The 15,728-nt window shown below is 44.3% G+C and overlaps 1 protein-coding gene across 2 annotated transcripts in view; it reads right to left on the minus strand.

Moving 5' to 3' along the window:
• The window catches only part of ZNF292 (zinc finger protein 292), a 52,378-nt gene extending 50,712 nt beyond the window's left edge, over nt 1-1,666 (minus strand). Inside the window, exon 1 of one of the 2 annotated variants that reach the window (XM_015858925.2) lies at nt 1,429-1,666. In XM_015858925.2, the coding sequence (XP_015714411.1) occupies nt 1,429-1,590 (162 nt within the window). In that variant the 5' untranslated portion in view covers nt 1,591-1,666. Of the gene's footprint in view, nt 1-385; nt 939-1,428 lie in introns of those variants that run through there. The other variant, XM_015858926.2, reaches the window with a different exon arrangement.
• Between the last annotated feature and the right edge of the window lie 14,062 nt (nt 1,667-15,728).

The following is a 15,728-nucleotide window of genomic DNA, read 5'->3' on the forward strand; positions in this document are numbered from 1 at the left end:
CAGCTCATTCAGTTGTCAGCCCAGGCCAGAGCCAGGTTTCCACCTCACCACTATGAATCTAAGCAAGCTGCCACAAAGATCGGACAGGCTGAGAACACAGCAATGCGAGCCAACATAAACCACTCTTGTTTCTGTGCATCCACACAGATATTCTACCCAAGTGTGGTAAATGTCGATGAGAGCGAACCTAAAATACAAGTCCCGTATGAATGAAATCAAACACGAGATGGGAAACGTGCACAAAGTGCTTGGCAGCGGATCTCCCTGGTTACCCAAAAGTGGTTGCTCAGCTAGAGCCGAAGTGACAGACATGCAAATGGGCAGCCCGTAATGGCTTCCACCAGGAATAAACTCCTTCAGAGAAGACACAGAGCCACAAACCCACCTCTGAGAGATCAAAACCCATCTCTGAATTCACAATCATCCATTCCACCTTTCACAAAGTTGTCCATGCTCCATGAATGGCTGACAGCAACGTGTAAGCAGATGTTACCGCTGTTATCTGATACGCCTCTTGTTAAAACCGAGACCAAAGCTACGGGAGGAGTTGGAGAGAAATTCAGCGCCTCAAGGGTTGTTTCACACACTGTGTCATGCCCAACGTCAGCCGAAAAAGGACACATAGGAGAAAGGAGGGCAACACACAGGCACGCACACGGCTAAGATGGAACAGCGTGCCTTACAGCAGCCCACACCGAAGTTTGTAGGGCGAGGGATGCTGCGGGGTCAGCAGTTCAGCAGCAGCACCTGCAGCAGTGGGACACGGGGCCCCAGGCACCCCTCGCCCTCGTCGTGAAGGCAGGGAGCGACAGGGAGGGCGGCACCGCCGACCTTCAGCCCTTCTGCCATCACCGGAGCCCTAAGTTTAGTCCTCCACCGCTTCCCCTCATCCCGGATACCAGCGACTCCGAATCGCCGCCGGCTACGATAGAGCACCCGGGCCGCGCTCCCGCTTCCCCCCAGCGGAGGAGCCGGGCCCCCGAGCCGCCGCCCCCCTGGGAGGAGGGGTGCGGGAGAGCAGGGTACGAGGGGGGGGGAGGGAGAGAAAAGAGGAGGGGGGGTCCGTCCGCCGCCGCCGGGAACAAAGGGCCCTGGGCTGAGCCGAGCCGTACAGCGCAACAAAGGGGCCTGGAGACCGCGAGACGCGGGGCGGCCGCCGGGGAGGAGAGAAGGCGGGGGCAGGGGAGCGCGGGCCGGCACAGCGGCTCCGGGCGCAGGGGGCGGACCGCCCGATCCCACAGCCCGCAGCGAGACGGGCCGCCCGGCCCAACCGCCCGCGGCCAACCGCCCACACGGGCCCACGGCACCCGCTCCAACCGACAGAGCGACGCCGCCGCCGGGCAGCGCCCCGCAGCTCCCCCTGAGCCGGCAGCCTCCGACAGCACGGAGCGGGGGAAGGGAAGGGAGAGGAGAGGAGGGCGGCCTGACCTGGCACAGCTGCGTGCAGTACTCGGTGGCCGCTTGCACGGCGGGCTGGGCGCTCTCCCGCAGCCCCGTCTCCAGCTCCAGCAGCCTCTCCCTCAGGCGCCGCAGCTCCAGCAGGTCACCGCCGGGGCTGCCGCTCTCCTGCTCGGCCTCCTCGTCCGCCATCTTCGCACCCCGCTCCGTCGCGTACGCAGCCCCCCCTCCTCTCTCGGCCTCCCGCCCCCCCCGCTCCTCGCTCGGCTCCGCGTCACGTGATTACACAATGCCACGTTCCGGGGAGGGGTCACGTGCCGGAGAGGACGGCGGGGGGGGGGGAGCGCGCGGGAGGGGCGAGGGCGGGAAGGGGGAGCGCGCGCCTCCGCGCGTCACGTGACGCCACGCCACGCCCCCTCCAACGGCCGCGCGGCCACGTGACAACCCAACCCGCCCTCCTGCCCAACGGTTTTGGCGGCAAATGGCGCCTCATGGAGCTCACATCGAGCCTCGGAGACGGCGATGGAGGGAGGGCGGCATGGGGGTGTGAGGGTGTGGAGATGGTAGAGAAAGGGCTGGTAGGTTTGTTCTCAGCGGGATCAAGTGGAAAGAAGCCTGTCCTTCAGCTGTCCTGCTCTGAACGGGACTCGCGCAAAGGCCTCCAGGGGTCTGATGCAAGGGAGCGTTCCTGCCTTTAATCACAGGTTGGAATGGTTTTAAGCTGCGCCAGGGGAGATTCAGGCTGGACATTAGGAAGTATTACTTCTAGGAAAGGGTAGTCAGGCATTGGAATGCACTGCCCAGGGAGGTGGTGGAGTCACCGACCATGGGAGTGTTCAAGAAACGTTTGGATGCTGTGTTGATGAATATGATTTAGCTGGGAAGTATTGGTAATGGTTGGACTAGATGATCTTCTAGGTCTTTTCCAACCTTGATAATACTGTGATACTGTGATGCAGTTCAGAGGTGGTTAATTGCTAGACTTCCACCCTGGAGACCAATGGTGGAGTTAGTAAGTAGAAGGAAAGACCACAACTGGCCCTTTTTTCTTGTCAACGATTGTCAACAATTGTCAACAATGAAAGTGTGATGACAAATGTAGCAGTGTCCAAAAAAAGAGGGAATCCAGTACTGTGTACAGAGTTGTGCTGTTCATCCTATTGTTGAATCCTGACAGAAGCTAGATTGTGGTATGTAGACTCATAGAATGGCCTGGGTTGAAAAGGACCACTATGACCATCTAGTTTAAACCCCCACTGCTATGTGCAGGGTCACCAACCACCAACCAGGCTGCCCAGAGCCACATCCAGCTGGCTTGAATGCCTGCAGGGATGGGGCATCCACAGCCTCCTTGGGCAACCTGTTCCAGTGCTTCGCCACCCTCTGTGTGAAAAACTTCCTATGATATAACCTGAACCTCCCTTGTCTTGGTTTAATACCATTACCCCTTATCCTATCTCTATCCACCTTTGTAAAACATGGAAGAACAGATGCCTGAAGATGTTAGGGTCGAAACAGATTCCACAGAGAAGGCAGGCTTTTCAGATACCTGTTTTCTTCACAAATTAGGTTAGAAGTCTGACTGTTGAAGGGGAAATACAGTTAATGGGGACATTTCTTGTATTGGAAAATAAAAAAGCAGAAGAGGCAGAAGTCTCTGGAGGGGGAAAGGGCAATGAATCCACAGAGGAGAAGAGTCCAAGGAAGAAAAGTGGGACAGAGACTGTGAGAAACAACAAAGAAAAGATGGAATACTAAGAATGGAAAGACCTGAGTTTTACCCCAGCACGAAGATGAAAATTCTTGTTAAGAAGAATTGACAGGCTTATTACTAGAGGACGCCAGAAATAAAGATTTAAGATGAGGACTTATAATGGTAAAGATTCCTCATTGTCAAAAATTCATTTGAGATTCAGGTATGCTTTCATCCACTCTTGCCGCTTGACTGACTCAGGATATACCCACAGTGTGGTGCTTTCCTAGTTCCATGTTTCACAGAATCACAGAATGACCTGGGTTGGAAGGGACCTCAAGGATCATGTAGTTTCAACCCCTGCCTGGCAGGGCCACCAAACACACACATTTACTAGATTAGGTTGCCCAGGGCCCCGTTCAACCTGGTCTTGAACACCTCCAAGGACGGGGCATCCACAACCTCCCTGGGCAGCCTGTTCCAGGGCCTAACCACTCTCCTAGTGAAGAACTTCCTCCTAACATCCAACCTAAATCTTCCTCTTTTAACTTAAAACCATTTCCCCGTGTCCTGCTATTGTCAGCCCTTTCGAAGAGTTTACTCCCATCCTGGGTGTAGGTTCCCTTCAGGTATTGAAAGGCTGCAATGAGGTCACCCCACAACCTTCTCTTCTCCAGGCTGAACATACCCAACTCCCTCAGCCTGTCCTCAAGGGGAGGTGCTCCAGCCCCCTGATCATCTTTGTGGCCCTCCTCTGGACCCTTTCCAAAATCTCCATGTCTTTTTTGTACTGAGGGCTCCGCACCTGGACACAGTACTCCAGATGGGGCCTCACAAGAGCCGAGAGGGACAATCACCTTCCTATCCCTGTTGACCACCCCTCTCCTGATGGAGCCCAGGATCCCATTTGCTTTCCGAGCTGCCAAGCTGTTTCACTTCCTGTGCCTCAGAAAATCTGTCATTAAGAGGAGGTGTGTCTTATGGATCTTCAGGTACTTTGGTTGTACGTTTTGGGATGCTGATTGTGGCTGGAGAAAAGATTGTGTTATGTAAAATAATAATGAGAGTCCTTTGTAGATTGCATGTAGTTGACACCTAGGAGGAGGACTATCAACTCTTCCAGGGAGAATGTCGTGTTTGCAAGGAACAGCTATGATGTATATATATCTGTGGAACCCAAGCAATAAAACTGGAGTGACTGATTCTTAAAGGATACCAGAAGATGTGATGGAGGAGAATTTAGGACAGGAACAGAAATAATAAGACACTTAAAGTATTATGGAGGTAAATGAATTGATTGAGGATTAAAATTTGCAATGTGATAGATATTTGGGGGAAAAAAAAAACTGATAAAAAAGTTAAAGAACTTGTTTGAGTCAATATTGGAGAAAGATGGCAGAGAGTTTCTATTAGATGTACATGTGCTTGAGATGTTTTAGTTCAAGTCTGGAGAGAAATACTTTTCATAGGATTATTAGGAAAAATATTTACTTAGAGCAGAACCAGGTTGGTAACAGATTTTTAATTACAAAGGTCAAACTTGATGAAATTAAGGAAATGAATGAATGATGACAACGTCATTTAGGTGGTTGTGGACTTGCATGTGGCTTGGCGTCTGTAAAGTGTCTGCAAAGAAAAAGTATCTGAAATTCATATTTCAGACTAGAGGGATGGTTGGTCACAGCTGGGTAAATAGCCGCTTCAAAAGGGTTATTGAGAACAATCAGAAGCTTGAAGGGAATGGAACAAAATGATTGCTTATAAAAGTATTAAGGAGGGTAAGAATAAAGTGAGAATTGTCAGAAGCCTGGCTGAGTTTCCTTACAAAGGAAATTAAAGCAGGGGGTAATGAGAAAGAAGATATGAAAATGAATGTTTCCACATTTGAGATGAAAGCAAAAAACCTATCGCATACCCATCTGAGACATCAGTAGATATTTATTCAGCCAGAAATTTCCATTAATGATGTAGGTACAAAAATATGAGCTGTAATAATGAAATTTGCTGATGACACAAAATAGTGAGACACTTGCAATAAGAGAGGGATGGAGATTGGATGACCTTGAAATCCTAAATAATAGAATGGGATTAATTTTCAAAACATAAAATACAAGTAGACTGATAGCAGTCCTTTCTCTGCAGGGGAAACTCATCAGTTGGAGGTGACAGTGAGTGAAAAGTGATCATTGTATTAATTGAGGATGACCCAGTCAGAGATGTGCTCTGTCTACCAAGGAAAAAAAAAAAAAGGAAGTTTGTACAATCATATGGCTTGACAGGCTGGATATTTCCATTAGATATTGCAAGTGAAAATAAAACATCTGGCTGATCTGAAACAATTTGTGCAATCCTGGTCACTATTGGTCAGAAAAGATTAGATTGCACTGCAGGAGGTACAGAGAAGGGCACTAGGGATTATAAGTAGGACGGAGAATCTCTTTTATGAGAGGAGAATATAAATCGTTCTTTTAACTCGGTGAAATAAAACGTGGAAAGAAGAGTGATTTTAGTCTAGAAATACTAAAATGTCAGCACAAAAGCTTTTCAAGCTGAAGGATGGTACCGGGTGAGGAAAACTGCTGAAAACATTGGAACAGACTCAACTAGCGTGTTAGACAATGCGTACTGCTGTTTCCAGGGTGCTGAATTTGTTTGTCCGCAGCAATATAAAAGAAACTGAGACAGTCAAATGGAAGGTTTGTGCAGGGCAGCAGTAGAAAAGATCTGCCGATGAAAACTGAGTACAAATGAGATGTGAATTCCGAAAGGAGAAGAAAATTGATCCCGTGTATTCTTACCTTCCTTATTGATACTGGCTGGGGCCATTTTCATCCATGTTCAAAATCACCTGTGTAGGTTTATATAGCCGTATTTTATAATGAGCGAAGCTGACTAACTATTCCCCAGCAGGAAGAAGAAAATGTGTGCAGAGCATGGTCTGTAGGTTGTCTCCAACATCAGCTGGAAGAGGGAGAGGAAAATGTTTTTGCAACATCTTCTTTCAGGTTGCATGGAGAATCCCTCTTTCCAGAGGAAGGGAATAACTGAAGAGGGCAGGTAGCACATTTCAACACACTTGCCCAGATCATGGATTGAGCTGTTTTCTTAGAAAAGAATCTCTCAAATTAGTTTTAGAGCTGTCTGAAAAGAACGGGAGGGGTTACATTCTCATTTTAAATCTTTTAATACTAACCTTAATACTGTTGCCTGCAATTAACGGTGCCTTTCTAGCTTTCCACTGTCTTTTTTGTTTATCATTTCCCATTGTTCTCTGACTGATGTACACTGCCTGCATGTTCAATAGGTTCTTGCAGAGTTCTAGCTGTAAACTGAATGAATTACTGAAAGAAATGCTGTCCTGAAGACTGACACATTTTCCCATCATTGTGCTATTTTCTTCATTCCCTTCCCTGTTTTGCAAGATAAGCATTTAAATTAGGATGGCTCCACAGAGACTTTTTCTTTTTTTCTTCTTTTCATTTTAAATTCTGTATATAAGAACTGGCTCTTTTTCACCAGTGCAGGAGAAAAGCTTCACCGGCCATCAGGATGGGACAGTTCTTGTGAAAACTTTTTGGGGATGAAGGGGATGTTTAAAATAATGACCATCAATATTCCACCTAACCTGAAGGCTGCAGGTGTGAGAACAAGTAAAAGAAATTATGTTTGCTTATATTCATTTTGGTCTGCCTCCTGTGTTCCTGAATTTGCATTTTAGCTCTTTTATGATCAGTTTATTACCTAGTGGTGGCACGCAGCTCTTTGCTGTGATAAAGCAAAGAAATGCCTCTCGAGAGTGCAAGTAACATAGTGATTTTTAAAATGAATGTCTTGGATTTTTATTTTCTTTCAGCGAATTAATAACTGACCATCTTTGGTGTAATAGAGATCCATGCGTCTATAGAAGGAAAAAAAAGAGATGCATCCTGCAAAGGGCAGGCGAAGGCAGAGGGATGGATTTTAAACAAGGGTAGTGTAAGTGCCCTGTAATCCCTTACCCTTCTCCCGCTGATGATGAACTGCATGTACTGCCTGTTACAGCAATATTGATTGCAATCAGGTGATGAAGCCGTTGCACAGAGAAAGAAACCACTGCAGTGAAAATGAAAAGATGGAAATGTAATGAATTCTTGATTCAGAAATGATTTATTGGAATAAAATGAAAAAGTCATTCGTAGCCCTGAGAGGTAGTCATGGGAATAACAGAAATGCTGAAAGAATGTCACCATTTTAAAATAAAATCCATTTCAAGCTATATATTTGTCTTCAACAGCATTCCCTCACTTTTCATCAACATTCCATATGCTGCAAATTTTGCTCTCTCCCAGCCTTAGCTTTACTTACAATTAATCCACTGGTATTATAGTGATGGAGATTCTTGCTGGAATGCATTAACTTCCTCCTTTAAATCCCCCCTGAGGCAAGGCACTTGAAAAATATTTCCTTTGTCTAGGACACACAGTTTAGTAGCTCTCTTCTTACAGTGAGATAGCGATTCTTTTTGCAGTGATTTATGCATACTATTGAAATACAAAAACTGCATTAAATTATGCTGCATTAAAAGATCTGAGACACGCATTCCATTTCTTAGGCGCAATTGCAGAAGGAAAAATGTAGGTCCGATCCTGTTGTAAGACGGTGCTTACAAAAACACTGAATTGAGATGTAACGTTTTAAAGAGTTGAGTAACTGCTCAGTTACAGAGGGCAAGAGAATTACCTTTCAAACTCACTCGTGACCGTATACACACATGCAGCTTTTTTTGTTTCTATTAGACAAACAAAGTTGTCATGTGCTCTTTCAAGAGAATTAGAATCGGGACTCCTGGAGGGAAGATTCTGCAGCCTCTGAAATAGCCTGTTTCAATGTTCAGCAATCCTGACTGTTAGAATGTGTTTGTAATACCTAACTCAAACCACTGCTGCAAACAGATCCGATCTTTCTCCTTTTAGTCGTCACGGTGGAACAATGGCCACCAAATCTTTTATGACAGCCATCTGCACTTTGAAGTGCTGCTATAATGGTCCACCTTAATCCCTTCATTTCTGAGTTTACTGCTTTATTTCTAAGCCATCCAAACCTTATTCCTTCAGCTGCCCTCACCGTTGCACTTTCCCCCCTTGGTGTAGATCGTCATTGTCTTCCTCAGAGCACAGTGCCCAGTTCTGAGCACAGCGCTGCTCTTGCTGGGTCTTGCCAGAGCTGAGTAAAGTGGAATAATTACTTTTTGTATCAGTGTTGACTCTCCAGTTTGTGATCTCCCACGTTGTTTTCTGCCTACACAGACATTTCATGTTCTGTATTTAATTTTCATTCCTCATTAGATATCCCTTTGAAGAGCGGACCACTTTGTAATTTTCTGTTTTATATCTCACCTGGTTGATTCTGGTTGATTTTATGCTGCCTCTTCAATTTCTTATGCTCATTTTTAATGCTACTTCAAAGTGTTTCACAACTTTTCCCAATCTAATGTCATCACCAAACTGTGGAAGCACACCCGTGTGTCATCATCTGAGGTGTAAATGGAAATGGTGAATAAAACTTTCTCAGGACAAACTCCTCTGGCTGTTCTCTGGAGAAACCTTCCCAGAATGGCAGCTAACCATCAGTTATGGCGCTTTGGGAACAGTTTTTCAACTGCTTCACCTACCAGGTTGCTGACTGGCTCTGAATATACTGTCTTAGCTGGCCTAAGAAGATGTGTATAGAACAGCGTCTAAAGCTCCTCGTTGTCAAGAGGCATCGTATCGGCTATTTCCCACTTATTTGCTAGAGCAATTATCCTGTCAGAAAAGGAGATTAGCTTCAATTAATGTAATTCACTTCTTGACAAACCCATTTCAACTGCTTTTTAATTATCATCATAGTTGTCCAGGCATTCACAACTTTTTAAACAATTTGTTCTGTTTCAGAGGCTGAAAGTTAGTTTGACAGATATAACGTGCTTCAAGACCTCTACCTTCACGTTTAAAAGTATTGCATTTATGCATTTCTAGAGCTGGAACTGTTCTTTCTTGCTCACTTTTATGTCTTGAAAATGATCATTAACAATTCCAAGATGACTGCAGTTAGTTCTCTGCATATTTATGGGAAATTCTCTCACAGCCCAATGACTTAAACACCTCTAATTTTTATTTTATTTTATTTTTTTCCATTATCATGAGTTTAAGTCTGGGGTACCTAAATGATGCAGGCTGCTCCGAAAGTAGTGCCTCCTATTTATTTCCAGGGAAACAACAACAGGTATAAAGAATGCAATAACACCAATTGAAAGAAAAAAATTATCAGCTACAAAACCCTATTTTTCAGCATAGTCGCCACCATTAGCTATGTATTTCTGGCAGCAACAAATAAGAGCCTCCATGCCAAGCTCTGAATATCTGTGCCAATGGAGGTGACCCCACTGTCATTGTCACCACTGCTGAAATGCACCGCCCACCTCCTCACTGTGCTCACACCCACCGTTTGGTCTCCATAAACATTCATCAAGCTATGAGGAATGTCACTGAATTCCATTTTTTCTACATGGAGGGATTCAAGCACATATTTGCTCCATATGAACTGCCATGTCAGATGCCATTTTGTCAGACTGCCCCTCTGCTGCCATCTGTCACATGGCAACAACACGTACTGGAATACTGATGGGAATGTTCAACTTCTACTGCTGTGCCACCAACATCCACCTCTAACACTGTGGGTTAACATATCAAAATAGGAGTCAGTGCTTTTGTGGCAGCCCTTGTGCTGTGCTTGACAATCCTGATGTCTCTGGCTTGATTCTGCAATGTGTGTGTTTAGTGTCAAAAAAATTGTTGTAATCAGCAAAGTACATGTGCCTGTGTACACTCATGCTCAGCCAACTTGTAAGTACATGATTAAGTGCTGCTGAAATCACTGGGACTTACTACATTACTGAAGTTAATGAGACTTCACACCAGTAACTGCTCTGCAAACAATCACAGGCTGCTAAATGAGAGACCTGATGTGCTCCCGTGCCCTAAGTCATGTTTGAATGTCGTCTTGTTGGAAATGATTTCTCTCTGCTTGCCTGGATGGAAGGAAGGTGTGTGCTATTGGGAAGGGAAAACAGAGGGGAGTGCAGTTGAATGCATTGAATGCAAGCTGGTTGCGTGCAGTGGTGTTAAATTAGGATATGCATCATCCTGCCCTCAGATGGATGCAGTGGGCTCTATGCTGAGTAGGGCACCAGCGTAGCCCCAGAAATGGATGCAGTGCTGGGGATATCTCTGTATCCCTGATGGAAAGCCTTGCTGCTCAGCTTAGTTCAATAATTCTGAAGTGAGCAATACGCTGCTGTCTGTTGTTTTTGGGACCAAGCTGTTGCATTCGTATGGGGCCACAGAACACTGGTGGATGTTCCGCTGCAGTTCAGGGCTGGAAGGATGTGTCTAGATCCTGAGCTGATAGGCTCCTTGGCCTTTTTCAACCTGCTTTCAGAATTATTGCTGAAAGTTGTTAAGGCTGATGTAGGGAATAGACAGAGAAAATTTAAGCAGACTGCTAAAAAATGCATTTTTGGTCTTCTGGAGTTTGCTGTGAACTCTGGACAGATATGAAAATCAGCTCTAGGTAGTCACAATTGAGCTAGTTAGCTATTTTCCCCCTTACAATGAAGGAAAATGATCAATTCATCTTGTCCTGATATAGTTGTAAAAATCGATCCAGAAATCTCATTTGATTCCAAGGGATTCTAGAGAGCCAACTCAGGTGTCATATGATGTTGCAGTGTCCTCATTTGGTCAGAAAAATCCCAGGCTTATTTAAGTTAAAGTGTGTGTACTCATACACTAAAAGATAGGTCCCAAATATGGTAAATAATGAAAATATCAGTTCATACCCTTGCCTGTTTTTGTGGGTTATTTTATTCATTTATTTTCCCCCACTCTTTCATCTGCATCCAGCTTTAATTTACTGGCCTCGTGAATCACTTTCTTTGTGGCTAACACTTGCTTATTCCCCATTTGTAACTGATGCTGATTGCAACTTTGTGTTTAGGATTTGGTTGAGTGTGAGAGAAAACATACGCACAGGGTTTACATTTCCATCAAACATTTTCTAGACCACCGTCCAGTCATCTCGTGATCCACCAGTGGCTTGCAGACAGCAGACAGATAAGTGAGTGATGTTAATTGAAGGCAGGTTCACAGGACTCTAAGTACACACAAACAAACTTCTACAAGGATGGGCTGAGAGCTGGGGCTGTTCAACCTGGAGAAGAGAATGCTCTTAGGAGACCTGAGAGGGGCCTTTCAGTATCTAAAAGGGCCTGTAAGAAAGAAGGGGACAGATTCTTTAGCAGTGCTGACATGGGGAAATGATTTCAAAGTATAACAGGGAACATTTATACTGGATATAAGGAAAAGGTGTTTACAGTAAGGGTGGTGAAGCACTGGAATGGGATGCTCAGAGAAGTGGTGGATGCCCTGTTCCTGGAGATATCCAAAGTCAAGCTGGACAGAGCTCTGAGCAACCTGCTCTAGCTGTAAGGTGTTCATTGCAGAGAAATTAGACTAGATGAGATTTAAAGGTCCCTTCCAACTCAAACAGTTCTCTGATTCCATGACTCTTTAACTCTTTTGCAGGGCTGTTGGTGCAGCCCAGGAAACTGAACCCATTTCTTGCTGCGTTCTCTGGCCAGCCAGTCCGCACAGAGCCATTCTGTAATCTGTGTTCTTAGGAGTACTGTGCATGATTCCTAGTTTGTAGTTTGCTTAATGCAGCCACTGGTGCTTTTTAGAACACGCTATTATGGGTATCAGAGTCGGAGAAGTTCCCAAGGATACTGCTGCCTGTGCTTCATTGCATGTTAATGCAACATTGATGGAAGATATGCAGCAGGAAGCTGGGAAACTCTTAAAACATGAAGACATTGCCACTGAGCTTTACATTTCCCTGTCAGAGTGGGCTGACTTCACACATGTAACCCTTTAAATCAATAAATCAGTGGCAAACTTGTGGCCTTATTTGCTGTAATGAAGCAGTTGTATTGCCACATTCTGCCTTATATCAGACAGCAGCAAACCTGGTTTAGATGGCCGATGCGCTCTGCCCACTCCACTGCTGCAGTGGAGCTTTGTTTCAAGTTAAAAAGTGTATGTTTAGGCTTGGTAAGGTTTGTTAAATATCAACCTCTGCTATTTAATTGATACTTTATTTAGTATACTTGATATTGGCCAAGGGAAGTGGTGAATGTGCTATCTCTGAATTTCCTTTTGAACATTTAGATTCAGTATTTTAAGTGTTTTAAAACTGAATAATTCTAAAGGGCATCTCAGGAAAATAAGTCAGTTAATGAATGGTTGTTAAGATAGTGGGATGTCTTGTTAGTTTGCTAGCTCTATCTTCCTACTTGGAGCAATGCATGTTGTACTCCTGAAGAAGAAATCAGTACCCTGAAGCTGAAACTGAGGGTTTGCTTGCAGGATTTTTGTGGCATTTGCCAGCCTAGGTTTTCACCAGTCTGAGTAGCTACCCGTACTAAAAGCTCTAAGAGCAGAAGAAGTTCAATACGTATTTCTGTGAGATCAAAGCAAGTATTGTTAAGTGCATTTTGTATTAGTCTTTGGGCTTTTCTACATCTGTTGGCTCTCTGGGAAGTCATCCCTATGGAAGAATAGCTCTGGAAAGGCTATTGCATTTCTGCAGGCCTGCTTACTGTCATTGCAGAAGCTGCCCCTGCAGCACCATCTTTTAAAAGCAAATGGTGCATTCCCTTCTTAATATCAAGAAATGCTGTGTTGGTATTTAATTGTTATATTGTCTAGGAGCCATAGTCATGGGTAAAAATAGTCTGAGTAAGAGGATAGACTTTGGTTTAGAGAATTTTCAAGCTAAATACCAAATGAGATGAGATGACAAATGAACGCAAGCAAAGGGAAAGAATATAGGAGGCAATTAATAGATAAGGTCAATACTCAACTTCTTTCCCTTCCTCACCTCCTGTATGGGCATGGGAAGTTTCAGAGAACTTGGCAAACAGCATGGAGCCCAGATTGTCTTTCATTTTGTAATCTAAGTTTAGCTTAAGAAATAACCTGGACCACAAAATAATATAGAATGGTATTTTTACATGTTTAGTGTTGTTTGGACCTCCTCCTCTGCTCTCTCCCTCCCCACAGATGTACAGTTTAGATCTGTACAGTCTACTCAAATAGACATTTAGATTAAATTTGAGACATTACTATGATTCATCACTGTCCCTCTGACGACAGCCGTGCAATGCTGCAGGCAGAGAATGGCTGCAGTTCTGCCTCTTGATAGCATCTAAATTTCAACAACATGGGAAATCAGCTCTCAGTATCCAGCTCCCAAAGCATGGTAAGTTCTGTACTGAAGTGTTACCATGTAAATGTAAGCCTTTTTTATTTCTGAAAGGTAGCTGTATGGAGATGGGCAATATTGGCTGGGTATGGCTTTAATTATAACGCAGTAGCCCATTTTCTATCTGCTGTATTGTTACTACTGATAACAAAATACCTTGTATAATTCCTTTAATGTATTGCTCTGGATGTCTCTCTGAAACATGAAACATATACAATTCAGAGTTCCTCCAGAGGGACTGGAGGCTCTGGTCAGAGATCACTTAGATGTGTTGATCAGGAGAGACCACTGTGACTATCTGCACTCCATAGTCCTGGAACATCATTAGAAAATTTTAGTAAAGCCCAGAACATCAGTTTGAAATCAGATATCAGAAGATATCTAGGTATCAACTGCAGCTGGGTGGAACAGGAGTGTGAAGGAATGGCTTGGCTCCTCCAAACACTGAACAAGACTGTGAATTCTTCAGGGCAGGGGAACATCTTTTTCTGGCTTTTGTGCACAGGAACATCATGGGATAAACTGATCCCAGTGACCCAGACTGCTGCTAGCTGGGGTGGTGCCAGGCAGGCCCACAGCTGCTGGGTTTCACTATGGATCTCTTAGGTGCTACTGCAATATAGATCATAAGCAGGGTAAGCCAGACAACGTGCTGGTCAGGGTGCTCCATGCAGTGCCAAAAGAGAGGCTAACAGCAGCAGTGGTAACAAGCCTCTTGGTAATGTGATAGAAATAAACCATTTTCCTCAGAATACATTTTCCAGTTATGTTTCTATGTCAGTGCATTATTTTTCATCATCAGCACTAGAGGCTACATCTTGCTGCATTTTGATTGAAATTTGATGAACTTAAGCATTTTTTGGTGCTTTCATCTGTACAAAGCAGGAAACACAGTTCTTTGAAACAGGAATGGAAATTTCTTATAGAAGAGGTGATACTGTGAGCATTTCAGGGTGTTCAGGTTTTGGACAACAGGGAGCTAATTGCAAATTGTGTGAACAATTATTTTTGTGTTAGAATGATGCGAGTTGCTGAAATTGCTCATCCTTGTCCTGTGAGCAGGACTAGGGAAGTCATCCTGCCCCTGTACTCAGCATTGGTGAGGCCTCACCTCAAGTACTGTGTTCAGTTTGGGGCACCTCAGTACAAAAAAGACATGGAGATAATGAAGCAGGTCCAGAGAAGGGCAACGAGGCTTGTGAGTGGCTTGGAGAATCAACCCTATGAGGAGAGGCTGAGGAAGCTGGGGCTGTTTAGTCTGGGGAAGAGGAGGCTGAGGGGAGACCTTATCGCCCTCTTCCAGTATCTGAAAGGAGCTTACAGTGAGGGTGGGGTGGTCTCCTCACTGGTGACAAGTGACAGGATAAGGGGAAATGGCCTCAAGTTGCACCAAGGTAAGTTTAGGTTGGACATTAAGAAACACTTCTTTACAGAAAGGGTAGTTAGGTACTGGAATACTCCCCTCCCCATGGAGGTGGTTAAGTCACAGTCCCTGGATGTGTTTAAGAGCCGTTTGGATGTGGTGCTCAGAGATATGATATAGCAGAGGGTTGTTAGAGTTAGGGTACTGTGGTTAGGCTGAGGAGGTCTTTTCCAACCTGTGTAATTCTATGATTCTATGATTATATAAAGGAGACATCCTGCATTATTGATCAGACTACTTCAGCCGTATTGACAGTGTACCTATCCCTTTTACTGGGCTGTTTATCTGCTCTAAGTCTAAGAATCAATCATCGATTCATGTGCCTTTTTGTTTTTTTTTTTTGTTTTTTTAATTAAAAAAAAAATACTGAAATATATTTAAAGCTTTGTTTTCCTTCTCTCAAGGGCTACTCTTGTGATGTGGGAACATAGTCACTGACTCAATTTGATTAGTGCTCTGTTGGGTTCAGCATTCTACTTCTATCTAATAATAAGCACTTATTGTTTCAGAAGTCGAACAAACCTAGTTTGTTCAACTGAGCAATGTTATACATTAAGCAATAGCCCATCCTGACCTTGTGATATGGGTTAGTTGCTGTACGAGGTGTAGTCACTCATATTAATTAAAAGTAGAGAAAACAAATATTGAAATGCATTCTGTAAAACCCTTGAGGTCAAAACTACACACTAATGACATTTTGTTTGCTGTTCTGCAATACTGTGACAGTTATTATATTATCCACTCTAATTTTGCTCAAAGGAATTGGATTTCAAATAAACCTATTTCAAAAGGAAGCATGAAAAAAGAGCTAAACAGAAGCCATCATCCTATTAGTACCATAAGTATCCTAATAACATGCCATGATTAAAAATT

This window comes from Coturnix japonica, chromosome 3, assembly GCF_001577835.2.
Source record: "Coturnix japonica isolate 7356 chromosome 3, Coturnix japonica 2.1, whole genome shotgun sequence".
Taxonomy (NCBI): Eukaryota; Metazoa; Chordata; class Aves; order Galliformes; family Phasianidae; genus Coturnix; species Coturnix japonica.